The sequence below is a fragment of the Chiloscyllium plagiosum genome, chromosome 12 (assembly GCF_004010195.1).
Source record: "Chiloscyllium plagiosum isolate BGI_BamShark_2017 chromosome 12, ASM401019v2, whole genome shotgun sequence".
NCBI lineage: Eukaryota > Metazoa > Chordata > Chondrichthyes > Orectolobiformes > Hemiscylliidae > Chiloscyllium > Chiloscyllium plagiosum.
The window spans coordinates 47,512,330-47,533,875 of NC_057721.1; the positions used below are offsets into that span (position 1 = coordinate 47,512,330).

At 39.7% G+C, this 21,546-nt stretch overlaps 1 protein-coding gene across 1 annotated transcript in view; it reads right to left on the minus strand.

Moving 5' to 3' along the window:
- Nucleotides 1-21,546, minus strand: part of hgd (homogentisate 1,2-dioxygenase) — a 37,232-nt gene that overhangs the window by 12,858 nt on the left and 2,828 nt on the right. Inside the window, exons 2-10 of the mRNA XM_043700982.1 lie at nucleotides 18,699-18,770; nucleotides 13,695-13,783; nucleotides 11,615-11,720; nucleotides 10,935-10,994; nucleotides 10,237-10,328; nucleotides 9,867-9,901; nucleotides 5,929-6,008; nucleotides 3,976-4,075; nucleotides 2,052-2,176 (exon numbers count right to left, since the gene is read on the minus strand). Coding sequence (XP_043556917.1) covers nucleotides 2,052-2,176; nucleotides 3,976-4,075; nucleotides 5,929-6,008; nucleotides 9,867-9,901; nucleotides 10,237-10,328; nucleotides 10,935-10,994; nucleotides 11,615-11,720; nucleotides 13,695-13,783; nucleotides 18,699-18,770 — 759 coding nt within the window. The remainder of the gene's footprint in view (nucleotides 1-2,051; nucleotides 2,177-3,975; nucleotides 4,076-5,928; nucleotides 6,009-9,866; nucleotides 9,902-10,236; nucleotides 10,329-10,934; nucleotides 10,995-11,614; nucleotides 11,721-13,694; nucleotides 13,784-18,698; nucleotides 18,771-21,546) is intronic.

Genomic DNA, 21,546 nt, shown 5'->3' on the forward strand with positions numbered 1-21,546 from the left:
CCTCGTTCTCGTCATTCTCATGTTTCTCACATACGCATAAAATGCCTTTGGGTTATCCTTGATCCTATCCGCCAGAGATTTTTCATGCCCTCTCTTGGCTCTCCTAATCCCTTTCTTCAGGTCCCTTCTGGCTATCCTGTATCCCTCCACTGCTCTGTCTGAACCTTGTTTCCTCAACCTTAAGTAAGCCTCCTTCCTCTTTACAAGACATTCAACCTCCCTCGTCAACCAAGGTTCCCTTGGTCTTGAGTATATATAGTGACTGAGCAACCACAGACCTCTGGGGTACTGAATCCCAGAGATTCACCATCGTCTGAATGAAGAGATTTCTTCCCATCTCAGTCCAAAATGGCATGCCCCTTATCCTAAGACAGTGTGCCCTTGTTATAAATCCCCCAGCTTTTAGGGAAAATATCATTTTTTTGCATTTACCCTGCCGAGTCCTTTAAGAATTTTGAATGTTTCATAATATCATCTCTCTTTTTTCTTACCTTTAGAGAATACTTTGACCATAAGATACAGGAGCAGAATTAGGCCTTTTGGCCCATTAAGTCTGCTCCACATTTGATCATGGCTGATAGGTTTCAGAACCTTTCTCCCTGTAACCTTTGATACCCTTACGAATCAAGAATTAGGCTCAATTTCTCCTCTTAACAATCCCACCATCTCCGGAATCAGTCTGGTGAAATTTTGTTGTTCTACAGGGTATGTAGGAAATCAAAAACGTACACAACACCCCAAATGCTGTCTCACCTACTTGTGATACAATTGCAACAAGGCAGTTTTACTCCTTTACTCAAATCCTCTTGGAATAAAGGCTAAACTACTATTTGCCTTCCTAATTACTCAATATACCAACACATTATCTTTCAGTTCATTGTGAACAAGGATACTCAGGTCCCTTTGAACATGAACATTTCCTAATCTCTCCCTATTTAAAGAATGTACTGCATTTATGTTTTCCATCTGCCACATGCTTGACCATTCTATTAGTCTGTTCAAATCCCCCTGAAGCCACTTTTCATCATCCTAATAACTCACTTTTACCACTCAGTTTGCATCATGAGCAAAACTGAAAATATTACATTTGCTCCCCAATCCAAATCAATCCTATAAATTGTGAATAGCTCCGGCCCAAGCACTAAACATTGTGATACCCCATAGGTCACAGTTTGGCAACTTCAGAGTGAACCTATTTCTACTCTGCTTCTGTCCTTGAATCAATCGTCAATCCATGCCAATATAATAACCAATATCCTATGTGCTTGAGTTTCATTTATTTACCTCTTGTGTGCACCACCTTATCAAAACGTCAAATTAACCACATCCACTAGTGTGGTGTAAAATTATGTCCCAATACATGTGTGAATCATAATGTAACACATGTATTGGGCCAAGCAGTGGAATGTGGTGAAACGGTTAAAAATTATGTCCCAATACATGTGTGAATCTAACCGGAATGGAGGTGTTGCTTAGTCCCGTGTGAATCTTATTACACACCTCCCCGTGTGAATCTTCTTATCTGTATGTAACCAGAATGGAATGTGTTTTTTAGCCTTGCTCTGCTGTTCACATGAATGTTTATATCTGGAAAAGAGTATATCAGCTGGAAAAGTCTCCAGTTCGGTGAGTCTGCTCCGGGGTTACGTTTAACCGCCGAGCGTGGGTTGTTGGCAACCGCTCTACGAGAACTGACGGCTCCCAGTTCCGGTAACATGTAGAGTGAGTATAAGCCAGACCCGTTGGTTGTGGCGACGCTGCGGGGAATAAAATGCCCATATTCTAGCAGACTCGCCTCTTGGTCGTTTGTTCTGTGTCAGACTACTCTCCTACGAACCTGACCTTGAGAATTTTTTAAAACAACTAGGTACACCACAGAGAAGTTAGTGAACATTGACTTTTCCTGCTCCAAACAGTTCAACTTAACAATGGGAAGACAAATTTCCACTATTTCACTAACCTAGTTTGTGCTTCACGTTTAATTTGTTCTGTTTCTGTGTATCCTTATTACGCATTCAGTATTTATCACCAATAATAAGACACCCATTTACCTGCTGGGCAGCAAATAACTTGCCCTGGAACTTGCTGATGACAGTGAATCCAGTCGGAACCTTTCGGTTCTCATACCATGCAACAGGAACCTTAAAATCCCTGGGATTGGCAAGACCATTGGCTCCTAATAAAGCAAATTAAATGAGTTTATAGGATTAATGTCATGGATCTTTGAGAATGTAGAAGAAAGTTATCTGACATGATGTAAGTATTTTCTTCTATTTTAAAGACAAATTCTATTTCCTCAACTCATCAGAAAGAAGACATGTGATACCCCACTATAATTGGTGGAGGATGTACTTCAGGCAGATTAAATTCAAACTTTTTTTGTAATGTTGATGATATTATTAGCACAGGATTTGTTTGTCTCAGGATTTGTTTGTCTCAAGATTCACTAAGGATAGAGAAAATAGAAATTGCTGGAAAAGCTGAGCAGGTCTGGAAGCATCTGTGGAGAGAAATCAGAGTTAACGTTTCGGGTCCAGTGACATTTCCTCAAAACCATTCTGAAGAAAGGTCATTGTACCTGAAACACTAACTCTGATTTCATTCCACAGATACTGCCAGACTTGCTGAGCTTTGCCAGCAATTCTGTTTTTGTATTTGATTTCCAGCATCCACAGTACCTTCAATTTTTACTAAGGACAGGGAAAAATCTGGCTCCTGGCAGATAAGGAACAGTTAGAAACATTTTAACTAACCCACCACCATTGAAAAGTCCAGGAATAAACGATTGGAAATCTGTAAAAATCACTTATAAAGATTTCTAAAATTAATCAATGAAACCAATGAATTCTATCTAAACAAAAGTGTAATACTATGGATGCTGGCATTTGAAATAGAAACAGAAATGCTGGAAATACTCGGCAGCATCTGTGGAGAGAAGCAAAGAACAAAGAAAATTTACAGCCTAGGAACAGGCCTTCAGCCCTCCAAGCCTGAGCTGATGCAAATCCACTGTCTAAACCTGTCGGCCAATTCCTAAGCATCTGTGTCCCTCTGCTCCCTGCCTACTCATGTATATGTCCAGACGTACCTTAAATGAATCTACCGTGTCTGCCTCTACTACGTCTGCTGGCAACGCGTTCCAGACACCTACCATCCTCTGTGTAAAGTACTTGCCACATGTATCCTCCTTAAACATTTCACCTTACACCTTGAAAGTGTGACCTCTCGTCATTGAATCCTTCGCCCTGGGAAAAACCTTATCTCTATCCACCATGTCTATACCCTTAATGATTTTGTAGACCTCAATCAGGTCCCCCCTCAATCTCCTTTTTTCCAATGAAAACAATTATAACCTACTCAACCTCTCTTCATAGCTAGCACCTTCCATACCAGGCAACATCCTCGCAAACTTTCTCTGCACCCTCTCTAAAGCATCCACATCCTTTTGGTAATGTGGCGACCAGAAATACACAATATTCTAAATGCGGCTAAACCAATGTCTTGTACAATTTTAACATGACCTGCCAGCTCTTATACTCAATATCCCGTCCAATTAAGGTAAGCATACCATATGCCTTCTTGACCACTCTATTCACCTGTGCACCAACCTTCAGGGTACAATGGACCTGAACTCCCAGATCTCTCTGCTCATTAACTTTTCCCCAGGCTCTTCCATTTACTGTAGACTGTATAAAATTTATAGCAGAGTTAACATTTCAGACCTGTTCTGAAGAAGGGTTTCAAACTCAAAATGTTAACTCTGTTTTCTCTACACAAATGCTGAGTTTCTCCAGTATTTCCAGTTTTTGATTAATATTTTAAGTCAATGGACTACCAGGTGATGCCTAATTTGCTGAGTATTTCCAATTCTTCTACCTACAACCCTGATATGTTTGCCCCACATACATGTGCCACAATGTCACTGAGAATGGGTCTTGTTAAAGGCTAGGATATATTGCCAAGTAAAATCTTCACCGATTGGTCCAAGATCAGGCAACTCAAAATGGCTTGCAAATATCTCCAAGATGTAACCTCGTGTCTCTTCAAAAACCTGCACACTGAAATGCATCCCTTGCTGAAAGAAAAAAAATCAGAAATGTGTCACTATATTTTCTAGATGTTAGTGATTATTTTTCATACAAGCTATTATAATGTATGTCATGCAGATAAACTTCTCTAATTAAAAAAAAATCAATAATCTTTCTGAAAACAGAAAAGGTTACAAAAGGAGATTGTCATTGTGTGCAACTGAACTAATTGTATTAAAATTAGAATAGTGTGTGAAATGTGACCTTTTTAACCTTTATGTTACTAACTAGTTTCTATATATAGGGTGAACAGCACCTGAAGCTAGCTCCATAATTTTAGAGATAAAAGCACCACATTCTTGAAGGATGCTACTTCTCCTATTAGGTCTTTTAAATTATATTGGATTTAAATGCAACCATTTGTTGTCAATTCATATCTTTTAAAAATTAAATGTTCTTTCTCAGACTGGAGGATCATGGACAATGTTATTCCTGAAGATTCAATGGTACATCTGCTGTTTTTTTTATATATATAAAAATGACATGGACTTGAACATTTAAAAATTTGCCAATGATACCAAACATGGAGGTGTGGCAATCAGTGAAGGTGATGTCAGTCAAGTGCAATAGGGTATTGATAGGCTAGAAAAATGGGCAATGTGGAATTTAATGGGAAGAAGTCGGAGGTGATGCATTTTGGCAAAAAGGTGGAGAAGTACAATACAAGCTAAATGACACAGAGACAGAGGGAGTGGGGATTCATGTACCTAGACCTATGGGGTGACAGGACATGCTGAGAGAGCAGTTAGCAAGATAGGTGGAATCTTGGTATTCACAAGTAAAAGTACAGAATACAAAAGTACGCACGCTATTCTGAGCCTTGAAAACATACGATTTGGCTACAACTGTACTTTTGGATTTAGTTAGTATCAACATATTTTAGGAAGCATATACAAGTTTTTGAGAAGGTGCACAGAATGGTTCCAGTGATGAGATGTTTAACTATGAGGTAGGTTGGTGAAGGTATAGTTATTCCCCTTGGAACAAAGGGGAGCTCTGACAGAGATAAAAAAAGATTTTGACAGGATAAAGATCTAAGATTTTGGGTAAGAGGTGCAGGGACATGTGAGGAAGAATGTATTTTATGCAGAGATTGGTCACGACTTCAAACTTGTGCTTGTAAGACTAGTGGAAGCAGGGATGATCAGTGATTTCAAATAGAGATTGAAACAATATTTGAGGGAAATAACCTGCAGGGCTTTGGGAATATCAGGGAGAGTGGAACTGATGATCTTGATGAGCTGAATGCTGTCCTGGTGTGGAGTACCAATATGGAGTGGATTTTCAAATCCCAACTAAGTTGGGAGTAAGGGCATCTCAGAATTCCACGAATTTTAGAATGCAGTCTGATTTACAAAGGGCAGGAGATAGGGAATGAGAAACACATTCACCTGTATTAAATGGCCCTTTTAGCTCCTGTTGTTAATAAGTCTGGGAGCATAAGAGTGCAACTTTTAAAAGTGAACTCATACAGTTTGTGCTTAGCTGTTGGGTTCCAAACAGGGAAAAATTGAAGTGTTTTCAATGCAACGATTGCATTGGGACCTGGTGAATCTTGTGCTAGATTGTTTGAAGCACCTCTCACTTTGCCCTGCTTATCCACTTTTATGAGCATTGATTCTGCTGGGACTCCAAGGCACCACCTACTCTCACCATCACGGCTGGCTTTGCCAGTTACGTTCTGCAGGCAGTTCCTATCTCCTGGAGATTCTCAGCATCATGAAATGAGCTCTAGCCATTAAGGCATTTACATTTTAAAATGGTGTTGTCAGAGTGATAACAGCAGTGGCATGGGGTTGGGCTGAGAATCATCCAGGTGTTAACTTCTGGTCTCTCTTACCTGAATCACACAAATCTCATTAGGTTCAACCAGCATCTTTCCAAACTCTGTTGTAATCAGCAGGTTCCCTTTCTGGGGCACTGCAATCAAACAGGTATCTAATTAAAATCAACAGGCTTTAAAGAAAAAGCCTATGCTATATTTCCTATTGTCAGTTTTGGAGAACTATGAACATATGAATTTAGGAGCAGACGTACATCAATCAGCGTTAAAAATCACACAACACCAGGTGACAGTCCAACAGGTTTATTTGGAAGCACTAGCTTTCGGAGCGCTGCTCCTTCATCAGGTGGTTGTCACATCAATCAGTACCTCAATAAGTTCGTAGCTGGTCTATTTGTGTTCCAAATTCTATATTCACATTTACCTTTGATAGCCCTCGAGTGCCCTGCTTGAACAGAATCTATCCACCTTTATCTTAAAAATATTTGATGACCCTGTCTCCACCATCCTCTGAAGGCACAGAGTTCTAAAGTTGTATAACCCTCAGGGTAAAGAATTCTCCTCATATCTGTCTTAAAGGGTGGTCCCTAATTTTAGAATCAGTATTATTTTACTCCTCAACTCTCCCATTTTTCTTTTCCTGTGTATCATTCAGCAATCATCAAAAAATGAAAAATTGTTAAAAAAAAATCTGAAATCAGCAAGGTGGAATGGTAAGGCTTTCATATTTTCTTGTAATTGTCATTCTCTGTTATGCCATTCTGTCCAGTAAACACATAGATGATTAATATTCTGTGCCAGGGCGAAATGTGGGATTACACCTGGAAAATGTTTACAAAAACTACTTTTGTTCTTTATTTTATTATGTAATGTAGGGAAAACTAGCAAGATCAGAATCTGCAGCCATCTTTATTTCCCCTTCAGTGGCTTATTCGACCATTTCTAGGAAGAGTCAACTACATTGCTGTGGATCTGCAGTGACATGTAGCCCAGACCAGATAAAGAAAGCAGATTTCTTCTAAAGATACTTAGTGAACCATATGGGTTTTTACAGTGGTAGCTGTCATGGTCATGAACACTAACTTTATATTCCCCAGAGGATTAGATTAGGCCTCTGGCTTATTAGTCTAGTGACATTACAACTTTGCTATAATTTCTCCCTTTTATCATTGTGTAGAGTCATCACAGACAAAAATAGACTGAACATTAGCTACATTCTTTGGGATGAAAAGGGATAAAGCTCATTGGGCTAAGTTAAACTAGCACAAGATTAACATGAGGGAAAGATGGGAAGAAAACATTAGGCTAGATGTGAAAATTATTTACATGCTGGGTTGATAAATTAGCAATTAAATATAAACTGACTTGGAATAAAAGAAAGTGTGAACACTGAGGTTCCATGGAATAACAGTCATGAGCTCAAAAAGGCACTTAATAAAGATTGGAGATGATGAAATAAATTAATGAGAGGTGTAAAAGGTATTGTTCTTTGGTAGAACTTGTCATATAGGCAGTGCAGCAGAAGTTCACCAGGCTGATACTGGTGGTAGCAGAACTATCTTATGATGATAAGTTGGTTTGACTTGGATCCATTTTTACTTGAGTTTGGAATGATAATCCTAAGATCTTAGGATGCAGTCCATTAGGACCTGGGAAGCAGTTCAGAGAGTATTTACTGGTCTGAAACCTGGAATGGGCAAGTTGTCTTATGAGGAGAAGTTGGACAGGCTATAGGCCTGTATCCACTGGAGTTTAAAAGGGTAAGGGACAGCTTGACTAGAATATAGAAACTCCTGAGAGATTTTGACAGGGTCCATATGGAAAGAATGTTTCCTCTTGTAAGAGAATCTAGAACTGAGGACCACTACTTAAAAATAAGAGTGACAAGGAGAATTATTTTCTCAGAAAGATCATAGATGTTTGAAATTCACTTCCTCTAAAGCAGTAGAAACAGAGACTTTGAATGTTGTTGGACAGACATAAAGTCTTGGTAAGCAAAGAGGTGAAAATTTATTGAGAGTAGGTAGGAATGTGGAGTAATTGGATCAACCATGATCTTAGTGAGTGGAGAAAAAGGCTCAAGGGGTCCACTGGCTTACTTTTCATTTTACCTAGTCATGCAATATTGGCAGTCCTGGCTGGCCAGCATTTATTGCCCATCCCTAGTTGCCTTTGAGAAGATGGTGGTGAGCTGCATTCTTGTACTGCTGCAGTCTATGCGCTGTAGGTAAATCCACAATATTGTTTGTGAGGCAGTTCCAGGATTTGATGCAGTGGCACTGAAAGAACATCAATATATTTCCAAGGCTGAATGGTGAGTGGCTTGGAGGGGAACTTGCAGGTCTCCTTTATTTTCTGCCCTTGACCTTCTGGATGGTAGTGTACACGGGTTTGAAAGGTGCTATCTGAGGAGCCATGGTAAATTTCTGCAGTGCATCTTATGGGTAGTACACACTGCCACTACTGAGTGTCGGCGGTTGATGGAGTAAATGTTTGTGAACGTGATGCCAGTCAAGAGGACTGCTTTGTCCTGGATGCTGTCAAGCTCATTGTTGTTGGAGCTGCCCATCCAGGCAACCTAGCAGTATTCCATCACACTCCTGACTTGTGTCTTGTAGATGGTGAACAGACTTTGAAGAGTCAGGAGGTGAGTTACTTGCCACGATATTCCTAACCTCTGACCTGCTCTTGTTGCCACTGAGTTTATATGGCCTTTATAATTAAGGCCAACATTCAATTTGTCCTCCCTACTATCTGCTGAACTTGGATGCTAACTATTTTGTGATGCCATGGATAAGGACTCCCAAATTTTTCTGTTCCTTAGCTTGCTGCAGTCTTTCTCCATTCAAGTAATAGTCAGCTCCATAAGTCTCTCTGCCAAAGTGCAAAGCCTCACATGCTGGCCCACGAGGTTGCAAATTGTGCTGGAGTATGATTCTGCTGCTGATGATGACCAGAGCACTTCAGACGCCTAGTCTTGACTTGCTAGATTTGTTCAAAATTTATCCCATTTAACATGGTGATTGCACCACAACACATTGGAGGGTTTTCTCAATGTGAAGACAGAACTTTGTCTCCACAAGGACTGTGCGATGATCACCCTCACTAACACTTTCATGGATGGAGGATGGATGCATCTATGGCAGACAGATTGGTGAGGTTGAGATCAAATATGTTTCTCCCCTCTCAGTTCTCTCACCACGAGCCACAGACCCAATTTAACAGCAATGTCCTTCACATCAGCTTGGCCAGCTTGATCTGTATTGGTGCTGCTGAGCCAGTCTTGGTGATGAACATTAAAGCTTTAATTTTATTGTATTGCGAATACAGGGATAGGATTTGGCTGTCTTTCGTTTTGTACCAATGGCCACTTTATTATCATCCTTTATACTTATTTGTTCAATTTTCCTTGATAAGAGTATTCTCACTCTCTTTATATGATTCTGCTGAGTTTTTAATCAATTCTTCAGATTGGGGGTGTTGGTTTGATTTCAAAATTGAAGGAACACTTCTCTGAAACATTGTACCAGCTTTGATCATTACTGAGAAATTTCCTTTCCCTTGTAGGCTAAATATGAATCCAAGTGTTAATGGTAAAGGGGGCAGAGCTAATTCTACAGTAATTTCTACAGTGAATCCAGGATGGATGTTGGAGTCTGAAATTAGTTACTTGGTCCTCAACAAAATGGTACATGCATGCCCTGTTTGATTTATTTCTTAGATTCATATTCCGCTACACATCAAAAGAAAAGCTGCCACTTAAATACATTCTGTGCACTCTCAAGCAACGCTGCTTTCTAACATTGATTTTGTTCTATGGTCCCACCAGTAGAAGGCGCAAATTCATGGAATGCGTACTGATCCTACCTTCTATGCGGATGCTTTAATATTAAGTTTCAGAGGCGGTGTCATTGGAATCCATGGCAAAATCATTTCTTTCAAGTTAAGATAATTTGCAAAGTGTATGAACTGACTTTTCAAAGGGTCTTACCTACCTAGAAGGAAATCTCCATCTGAATTATAAAAAGACCTGAAATACAAAATGTAAACATTAGAGGACTTCAGAATTTCATCAATTTAAGTAGGAAATTACATTGAAATACAAGGGTTTAATAGCTTAAAATGAGATTGGGACAAAAAAATTATATTCACTGGCAGACCAATTTTTTAGTCTGGTATTTTGGTGAGAAACTCTTAGTCAAAACAGGACCTAGGCCTCAGATGAAATCCACAAAGGTGGCATGGTAGCAAACAACAGTTAAACATGAGAAATAACAAAAACAAGGATTCATTTCCTTTAATATCACAGAAAAAGGTAGAAAACAAGGTATATGACAGAAAATGTTCTTAAAGGTAGTAACATACTTATTCTCCATTGATGTGTTGCAAGCATAGATGTGAATAGCTAACCCATTTCGGGATCTGACATCTCCAGCTCCACATAATGTATGTAATCCCTGGTGAAAAAGAATATCATTCAATAGCTGTGCTGCCAAAAGGAAATAGATGGTACACTGGAATGGACAGTTTATTCCTGGTCTAAGGACAAACTCATAACTGACTGAATGATAAAATCAATGTGGAGGATTTGTTTGTGCTGAAATAAAATTAACAACTAGTAGTTTCCCAAAACATATTCACTTTAATTTGCTCCAAAGAACATAAATAAGAACTGCCATCACATGTATTCTTTAATTAAAGTGCATTGTCCTTAATAAATTGAGAGACACGAGTGTGCAATAGTTAACAGGATTCTATTTACATACGATACTTATATTTGTCTGGTCTATACTCGAAGACCTATTTGACCACTGCTGTAGTAACCTTGCTGAAATCCGCCTGAAGTTACACAGCAGGCACCTGCAGCTCACGGTATGATTCAAATGAAGCTCAAGACCCAATTCTAACCAGAACTCAGCAACCTGAGTAGCATTTGCTCCATTCCCAGTCCATGTTGGCAGTCCAGCATGTTCCAGTTTCCAGTCTATTAATGATATTTCCCTCGACATTATGTAAATTTGCAGGTGGAGAGACAATCAAAAGCAAAATAAAAGCAGTCTTACTGTTACAAAGTCAACCATCTTCTCTGATGCTTTGTGAATTTTAAATGGAAGCCATCTAAGCTAGAAGCAAGATAAAAGAAATTGCATGAGACAGATTTTATTTCAAAGCTGAGGCTGTACACTACAGGTGACCTGCCACTTTTTCAGACATTTCTTAGAACACTTTGAAGTGCTGACAAGATCAAAAGAATCAAAAATGTGTTCTGCAAAATCAAATAAAATCTTCCAATTTATAGTTATTAAAAGCACGAGAAATTTCTGCGTTTAGTAAATACCAGGAGCTTCTATTTAACAAATCAGTTCCCCAATGTCGTATTAAACATATCAAGTGGAAAAATGAATTGGTTTTGGTGACATTAATCTAAATGGCATTGCAATTACCTGTTATTAACTGGTCTGTCCTCAGCAAATTTGTCTCCCTTCATTAAGATATTAGTAACATAAAATGTTCAGCTCATAGCTGAGTTATCAGTACAAACAAACATGGTTTTAGTCCAAAGTTATGTTGAAAAGATTGAACATACATCTTTGCCAATATTTAGCTACGATGTGCAACGCCTAAGACTGTTTGATTTATAAGATAAATTGTGCCTTTTATAGAAAGGCTGAAATCTTTTAAAAATGTGGCCCAAATATTCTTATGAGTGGATTATTGAAACTTGATGAAGAAATATTGTTACCTGGTTGGGATCAGGGTTGATTTCATCCCAATTGTAGGACAGATTTCCCTGGGGTATGGAAGTGAAGGGCTTGTGAAGAACTGAAGGTACAATGCGATAAAACCAACTACAATGAAAAGAACAGAAAGAAACTAATTAAAGTTGAATCAATGCGCAGTTGATTAATACCCGTATTGCCAAATATGGTCAAAATAAAGTTAATGTGACCTATAGGTAGCTTCACCTAGATGGCAGGTAAGCCAAATTTGCAATGGGACTGTCTCTAGTTAATTTGAGTAAATGACTGGGACATGGAAGTACGTCAAGAAAATTTCATTTGTTCTGCACTATATGGAAGATTTTAAGCACCAGTGAAGAGCAGTGTTTAAAAGTCTCACATATTTCACTCTACAGCAACTTCTACAGGTGGAGGAAAGGTTATTTAACTGTGCATAAAATCTGAGCAATAATACTTCAGCTCAAGGTAAACATTGAAAATCTCCCAAAGTGGGTACCAAAGAAATGCAGCCATATCTGCAGTTGAGGTCCTGTCTGCACTTAAAGCATAATTGCAAGCTGGGCACAGGCTAGTGCAGTCATCATGGCTCCCTGTAACTGACTTCAAATGATCAAAAGGCTTACTGGTGAAGGGACAGGAGAACATAAATTCTCCCCCTAATATACACATTTTTCCAGTTAAACCCACCAGAACTGACACACATCCGGAATGAAAGCTCCCATGTGTTTTGTGAGTTATTGTTAAAGTATCAAGTATGGATTAACACAGATCTTGTATTGTTTAAACTGGATAGTATCCTTTTCAGCCATTGGGAGTGGTGGCCATGGAATAAGTTTGAATCTCTTCTCTGAGATTAACAGGTTTCTCAATAGGGTCATTAGCCATTAATGCAGAGAATAGTCAAAGATCTCCAAAGAGTCATCACCCTAAATTTTTTATTTTTAAAAATGCTGAAAAAGCTGTTAGATTAATTATAACATTACTTTATTGCAGCCATTAAGTATTTGCCAAAACTCTATTTTGTTCCTTTTCATACTTAATTTCCTTTTGATAAATTTCATCAACATGTTTCCTAAATTAAATATTAAATTAAATTAAAGTGATTAGGCATTAAGTTACCTTGCTGCCTTATTTTTGGCTCAGTTCCTGAACGTACTACCAAACTCCCACTCATTGGGAGTGAGGCAATATTCTTAACACAACAAAGCACAAATATAATTTTGTAATTACAACGGATCATAAATTCATAATAATTTCTTTTACATCTTTCAGGTCTCTTGTGAGGATCTATTATTTGCTTTGGAAGCTTTACTAAATTGATGTGCTGAATTTGCATGATCAATGGAGTTTTTAACTATTTGAATAATTGGAATAGTAGAATCTGCTTATTAAAACATTTGTAAAATCATAATAGACTTTTTGAAAAAAAAACACATCTTGTTGATTTTTTTTGTCTAGCACTAATCAGGACAATTCACAAGAATGCCAACTTAAGGGAGAAAAACAACATTAATATGGTATGACAGGATAATGCTGATTGGTTGACTGGTGGGCTCTGCTTAATAGAGGTATTAACCATGGAGAATGCACCAAATAATGACAATTGACAAAACAAAGAATTGAATGACATTCATCTAGTTTGTTGAGCTGAAACAGACACAAAACAGGTTTCAACTCAACAAAATAGATGTCAATCTTACTCTGTTTCATTAATCAGGAAAGGACATTGACCAATCAGAGTCAACCTGCCTCATTTAAAATTTAAACAAGCCTAGCAGTTAACTCTCAATCATCATTCACATTGTCAATACACTTATCAACCAGTGTCTACTGGCTGACTGATCAGCTGTCTTCACTCATATCTTATTAATGTTGTTTTTCCCTTAAATTGGCATTTCTTGTAAACTGACTTGATGGGTGCATGATGAAAAGTTTCTACAACGTGTGTCTTTTTTGGCAGTACTTAAGTTCTATACTACTAAACAACTATTTATAATAGTTTTATGAGATTACATAAGAAAATTCATGTCACCATATAACAAGTATGTAATATTCTTAACTATACCCTGAAATTAATGTTACCTCCTCTTATTGTTGTATCTTGGACAGGTGAAGGCTGAACCAGAGAGCTGTTCAGCATACAAACCATAAGGACAAACCTGTGGATTATTCTGAAACATTAAAAAAAACTGAAATGTCATTATTTAATTATTTACTTGAAAGATTATTCCCTTTGTGGCTGTTATTAACAATTGAAAATCTGCATCATTTCGTATACAAACCCTCATTGTCAATAAATATAGAGAGCCTCCATCATTCACACCAGCACACTCCAGATTGTTCTGAATTTTAAAGGTACGTTTCATCAGTTTGGTTGGTTTCTGTTTGATCTCAAAAGATTCCATTGAGGAGTAAAGGTTTAATTGTGTTGTAGTAAATGCTAAACAAATGCAAATGGTGTTGGTATTTGGGCATCAAAAGCGGAATCTTATGGGATAGGGGCTATGGAAAAAGTTGTGGCAGAATTACAAGCGAGGTCCTGCAATACCTAGCTTGACAATGGGACCAACATGCTGCACTTTTTAACTAAATTCTGGGTGTTGAGATATGATTCTCACGAGGAAGTGGTGATTTGCCTACTATGAGGGATTATTATTGAGAATCATAAAGTCATACAGTACAGAAGAGGCCCTATGGCCCATAGCATCTATATTGCCAACTTAATCATCTTATTAACTGCAGATCTCACCTCATTAACATGTAGTTTCCAATTTTGCCACCCCACCGTGAACAATCTAGACATCAAGTATTCTCAACATGAAAGTCAGAACAGGTAACTGGCAACCTCAGCTGCCTGCTGCTGTGTAGAGCCTCCATATTGGTCACCAGACAACAGCATCTCAGGGCATGATCCATGGACACCAGTCACATGCACCCCTCATCTATGCGCACTGGCATCCAATTTTTGCCAATGTTTCAGGATCCTCATGGCACCTCTCTGACCAACTTGTAGGATAATTGGAAGTATCCTATTGCAAGGTACACCAATAACTAGTATTGAAAAGGTTGATGCAAGATAATTCTGTATGCAGGGACATGGATCCAATCCAGCTCATAGATTGGATCAGGCTGCATCTCAGGGCTGCTCACTTGCTGTCTTAGCAGTCGTTCAGTTAGAGCTTACTGCATGTTGATAGCATTGATGTCTTTGTTCTTTGTTATGTCTTGCCTTGCCGTGCTTATTAGTGCAGTCACATAACCGTGGTTCTCGCTTTGCAAGTCAACAATCCTCAGTCACGGGAGTACACATCTTTCTGTAAGGCACCATGTTATGTCAATCTCACACCTGTACCGCGTGCCAGCACCTATGGAGTAAACACGTTCAGAAGTCTAGTTGGGGTGTTCTTGGTCAGGTAGTCTGTGCCTCTGCTGCCTAGGGAGTGAGCTGCAGTCAGTCCTGTGGCTCCATAATGCCCAGGCTAGGCAGTAGGGCTGATGCACTCAGGGAAATATACAGCCATCTGGAGTCTGGACACTTTCTGTCTGCAGCCGTCCTACTAGATCAGGTAATCAGGTAGGCTAATGAAATGTTTGCCCATATTTTCAAGGGAGTTGGAGTATAAGAGTGAGGAGGTCTTACCGTAACTGTACAAGGTGCTGGTGAGACCATATCTGGAATACTGTAAATGGTTTTGGTCCCTTAAGGTAGAATATTATTTCATTGGAGTAAATTCAAAGAAGATTCACTAGGATAATCTGTTTGGAGGAAATGTATTAAGAGCAAAGACTAAAAAGGTTGGGACCCTACTCATCGGAGTTTAGAAGAATGAGAGGTGATCTCATTGAAACATGAAGAATTTTTAAGGGACTTGACAGTCTACATGTTAAGAAGACATCTCCCCTCATGGGAGAATCTAAGACCTGAGGGCAGAGTCTCAGTATAAAGGGACACCAGTGTAAGACTGAGATAAGGAGGAATTTCTTTTCTCACAGGATTCTAAGTCTTTAGAATCTCTTGCCACAGAGAGCTATGGTGGCAGAGTCCTTGTGAGATAGATATATAGAATCTTACTCAGTTGGGATCTGAAGGATTATGAGGAAAAAGCAGGAAAGTGGAGTTGAGGCTGAGATGAGATCAGCCATGATTCTATTGAATGGTGGCGCATGCTTGAGGGGCCAAATGGCTTAAACCTGTTTCTAATTCTTATGGTCTTACAAAACCAACCAATGATCAAATGCCTGGGATAGCTAGGTCCCCGCAACGTAGCTGCAGTTCCTGTAACCTCTGGCCTAAGATGGTAATTGTAACTCATGTACAATGCATCTAACATTCCTGTTCCTCCCTGTGCATGTGGGTAGAGTTCCTGATTGTCAACACCACAGTGCCGTCTCCTGTCTGAAGTGGAGCAGTCTAGTTTCCGACAGACCTCCAAGTGCCTGGGGGATTTTTTCCTTGTCTTATGCAGAGATGTCAGAGTGAGATGTTCAACAAATTGTGCTCCCAATTTTTCCAAGTCTGACATTTGCACCGAGGGGTCACTATCTCAGCTGGTGGGGGTGCAGGAAGCAGGCTTGCTGATGCTGCCATACACTCATTCTCTGAGGTTGTGGAGGTAGCCTCTGGTGGAGCAGCCTGTTTCACCCCGAGGACCATGGACATCCTGCTGGTCCCTGCATGATACAAAAAGAGAGAGAAGGCATGATGGTCATTGTTTAGAAGATAAGTGCACTGAATGACACTGACAACTGGGTTACTGTGAGAATTACAGTGGAATGAAGAATGGTACTTACTCGGTTGGCAGAGCATGGATCACTCGGCAACCTCACAAGAGATTCTGGTGTCTCTTGTGGGTGAGAAGCATAATGTTGGCACCTGTCCATCTGATATTGTGAGATATCTTGGCTACTAATGATAGTGCTGGTGCTCAGAAGGTAGTGAAGTGTTCTGTAGCAGTGAGTCAGCAGTACTGAGGTTATGTGGAGGTTATTGGTATGGGAGGTGCATGACAATGAGTGAGAGCTGCTGATGCAGGCAATAGTGACATTGCCAGAGCATGGGCCTTAGTGGAAGATGGGTACAGTAACTGTGGTAGAGTGAGTATAAGGTAGCAGAGAAAGAAGAGTGTGGCACTTACCCTGACAGAGTGGAATGCTCATTGACTTGTTTGTGGCATTGCTTGCCATTCCTCCAGATTGAGGCAGCCACATAGACCTAGGTGGCATCCTTGAACCTGGATGCCAGCTTGTAGTGGTGTGGCCTCCTCTGCCATTCCTTCTGGAAAAGAATGTTCCTCATTCACAACATTCTGTCCACCAGGACCTCTAGGTCACTGTTGAAGTACTGTATCTCCTTTTCCCTCTTCTCTGATATCTTCTGAATGATTGTTCATCACTAAGCAGGGCAGCTTTGGAATGCCACTGCTAATTCTGGTGTGTAGCAGCCTTTTAAAGATGGTGCAATGGTCTTTCAGTCGATACCTGGTGAGCGGCAAGTCCTTCCAGGAATGGCACATGGGAAGATAGGGATAGAGTCAGATGAGAGAGACATTGTGGGTTGGGGATAGGCTGGATTGGGTGCAAAGACTCAAGTCTCCTTGAAGTAGTAGCCAGGGTGGCTCTGGGAATCAATCTCCTTTTGTGAATTAATGCCAGAAAATAAATTTAAACCCTAAAAACACTCTTGAAATTGGTTCCGGTCCATTTTCGGATCTTGACACAGCTCATGTGCTGTCAGGAAAATCTCTTGCTGCCTGGCGAAGTGAAGATAAGCTTGAAGATAACATCCTTGATTGGCTTCCTGCTGCTTCCAAGCTGTTGGACCTGCTGGTGTACCACTGGGAAAAATACTTAGAGACATGGAAGTATTGGGCAGCTGATCTAGTGCTCATTTTTCCAAATGACCTTGCACCCCACCTCCAAATCCACCTGTACAGCCCTGGGAATACCCAGACCCTTAACTCCACTGCTTTCTCAATAAACACTGCATATTTAGGCCTGCTGAATATTTCAAGCATTTTTTTTTTGTGTTTCCTTTCATTTCAGATATCCACCCTTTTTTACTTTGACATTACCTGATTTCTGAAGACTATCACGTATTTAAAAAGGCTATGTTAATCAGTGATGGTAGGCGTAAAATATGTTTGACATTAGCCATTTGGTTTGCAGCTTTTCTCACTTTCCTGAGGAATAGAGATAATGATGACAGCATTTTCCCTGGCCCAGCAGGTCAGTTATTGCAAAGGGGATCTTAGGTTTGATGGAACATCTGTTGAAACACTTCTTCAATATCTCGAAGCTAGTATTAACTTGCCTTTATCATCCAATGTGCACAATAATTTTTTTCAAATTGATTTCTGATTATTTTCTGAGTTTGATTTTATTGGAAAAACATGAGAAGCATCTACTCAGTTTACAAAATGAAGTTCCCTATTGGAGATTCAAGTGTACAAAATATTGTGTATTGCCTGAATTGTTCCTAGTTCTTATTATTTGCAGATCTAGTGAATGGGAAGGAATCTTGGAAAAAAAACATTCTGAAGTTAAAGAAAGCATTTATGGTCATCATTTATAGAATTCTATGATTAATATGGACCAGTGATACACCATAATAAGGAGACAAAAGAGAACAACGACATAGCATTCTTACAAGGTAACAACATTAATCATCATCACTGCAGCAACAGCATTATCACTTTCATTCCGAAGAGTATGGCAGTGAAAATAAAAATAAAAAACATTCAAATGTTAAAAATCTGAAATAAAAACAGAAAATGATACATGTTGTGGGTCATTCTGTGGACAGCTCAAATAAAAAGTCATGTTTCAAACATGTATACTTGTAGCACTATGAGATCATTTCGACCACTGAAAGATGGGTTGGTGCCTCAGCAGGGTCTTGCAAAATGCACTGAAGTGTTATTTTTAATAAGATTAAGCCTGCAGGTAGGGCTTGAATCATTGGACTGGCTGTGCAGATAACTGTCAGAACTGAGTGAAAAATGCCAGTGAATCAGCAGGCCTGTGAGCTACACCTGCTCCCATTAAACTTACCACACGCACAAAACAAATGGGAGAGTTGTACACTACCTGACCCTTTGGTAAGGACCCTGGGCAGCTTGGATCCTCTGAAGAAAATTCATTGCCAAATCCTGCCATATACTGGAAAAGAATAGACAGTGAGTAATTAATGTGTTATTTCAGTACTTTTGTACACAACTGATGAAAATAGTTAACTTGCACCAAGTTGTATTTCTGATTAGAAAATATATTTATTTGTTGTTGGATATTTTTTGTGCAAACACCTGACTTAACAGTTACATTACTTAAAGTACATTTTAATATTTCATAATGTGCTTAATATTTATTTTTGGAAGGTGTGTATATTTATCTGGAAATACAGGCTTATGTCAATGGCAATTCAAAAGTATTTTTCCACAGATTCTGATTATTATCCTGCCTGAGTCAGAAGTCACACGTTACCAGGTTATAGTCCAACAGGTTTATTTGAAATCACAAGCTTTCAAAGCGCTGCTCCTTGTCATTCCTGAGTAAGGATAAGCTCAAAGTATGGACCTCCTCTCCTTTTCTACCAAATAAAAGATGTACAATAATGATATCAGAAGTGAAAGGGGTAGGCCATTTAGGACAGAGATGAGGAGAAACTTCTTCACCCAGAGAGTGGTGGGTGTGTGGAATACTCTGCCCCAGAAGGCAGTGGAGGCCCAGTCTCTGGATTCATTTAAGAAAGAGTTGGATAGAGCTCTCAAAGATAGTGGAATCAAGGGTTATGGAGATAAGGCAGGAACAGGATACTGATTAAGAATGATCAGCCATGATCATAATGAATGGTGGTGCAGGCTCGAAGGGCAGAATGGCCTACTCCTGCACTTATTGTCTATTGAAAGTATTTACTAATCAAGGACAATTGAATAGGTGATTCTATTCTCGAAAAAAATTAAGGCAGAAGGTCTGAATAACTTTAAAATTATTGATTGTATTTTTTAGGGCAAATGTAGAGAAGGTGTTTCCAATTCTGGAGTTGGGATGAGTCCAACTTTAAAAACCAAGAGTATGCGATAGTCATTAATAAATCCAATAAGGCATTCAGAAGAAATAGCTTGGCCCAGACAATCTTTAAAATGTGGGACTGCATTTAAGATGAGGCTACATCAACACACAAAGGAGAAAGGAAGAGACAGTTATGCTGGTGGTGTTGGGTCGGATGAGGCATGTGTGGAATATAAATATCTGCGTCACCCAGCTGGATTAAATGGCCTGTTTTTGGGAACTAGTTCAATGTATACAGCTTAGGCTGTTTAAAGTGTTTTTTCACATTCTTATGAATAACTGTGAACGCTCAATTGAGCAGGATGTTCCCTCGGCTGGAAGAACTCAGCTACAAAGGGAGACTAGAATGGGTGGAGTTGTTTTCCCTAGAGCAGTGAAGGCTAAGGGGGGAATTTGATTGAAGTATACAAAACTATAAGGGGCAAAAAAACAGGGTAGATAGGGAAAAACTTTGCCTCTTAGTAAGGGGTCTACAACCAGGGGGTATGAGTTTAAGATAAACAGGAGGGTTAGAGGAGATTTGTAGAAATAATTTCACCCAGAAATATCTGGGTGTTTGGAACTTACAGCCTAAAGGGGTGGTAGAGGTAAGAACCCTCAAGACATTTAAGAATTATTTAGATGAACACTTGAAATGCCACAGCATACAAAGTGCTGGAATATGGGATTAGATCGATGTTTACGACAATGGGCTGAAAAATCTCTATGACACTGTAACATAAGATTACTATGAAAACTACTCCGAACTATTCAAAGGACTAGAATTAAGCTAAGACAGAGTTTTGTCAAGTGACAGTCTGGCCTGCTAGTGTTTCATAGTGACTTATCTGTTTTTCTGACTTGGCTCTTCACGTTATCAATTATACAGTGGAATAGGGCTCCTGGGCTTTTCTGCTGGCTTTGCACAGAAGGAGTGCAGATGTAGTTGCCATTGGGACTTTACAATGTTCAAACTGCTGGTGCCATACTTAAAGCTTAGCTGCTTGCTATTTTAGAGGTTGAAAGTTCAGACTGGCCCAGTCTGGTGCTCAATCATTACTACCAAATACATGGGTCAGGGCAAAGGAAACCTCACCCCTCTTCTTCACAAACAGGGATCAGGAGATGCTGGCGGACGGGATGGTGGAAAAAAAGGAAGATGGTCTTTTTTGAGCCAGTGCTCCACAGGGGTAAATGCCACCATCTTCTTTCTGCTAGCTCATACCCATAGGACCTGCGCACACTCTTACCCTGCCACTATGCACATGTCTGACCAAGGCTCATGGACTACAAATCTCAGAATTGCATGCAGACTGTTTCTATTATCCACCTCATCCTCCCAAACTACAAACCCTTCCTGCCTTCTGCACTTCCTACTTGTTCATCAGGAACCTCTTGTCACCTGCCCTGCTCCCACATCTCCAATAATTGCTTTTTCATCCACTTCCACCTTTTCATTCTCTCAGTTTTCCCCAAGGCAGGAAAAATTGACCCACAGCCAGACTGAGAGATCCAAGACTGACAGGGAATGCTGGACATCAGGAGGAGGAAATAATCCAGGCAGCGAAGAGCATGACTGCATATGTGGGAATAGAGAGACATCAATTGCCAACCCACCCTGTAAGTCTCATTGTACCCAACTGTGCTGCTCTCCAATTCCCGTCAGCATCAACTCATTCTTAATCTGCAGAAGCCTTTCTGCATCTTCAACAATTCCTTCCTCTTAGCCGACAGTTGTGACACTCAACAAATATTGGCCAGTAAGAAACCCAGACTCTCAGGTTCACCTCCATCTCTGTGGAGAGGAACCCTGACAGGGTGCATCATCAAGGCTTTCTCCTGCACCCTCCAGTGCACAGAGGCTGGCACCTTAGTGGGTACTTTTTCT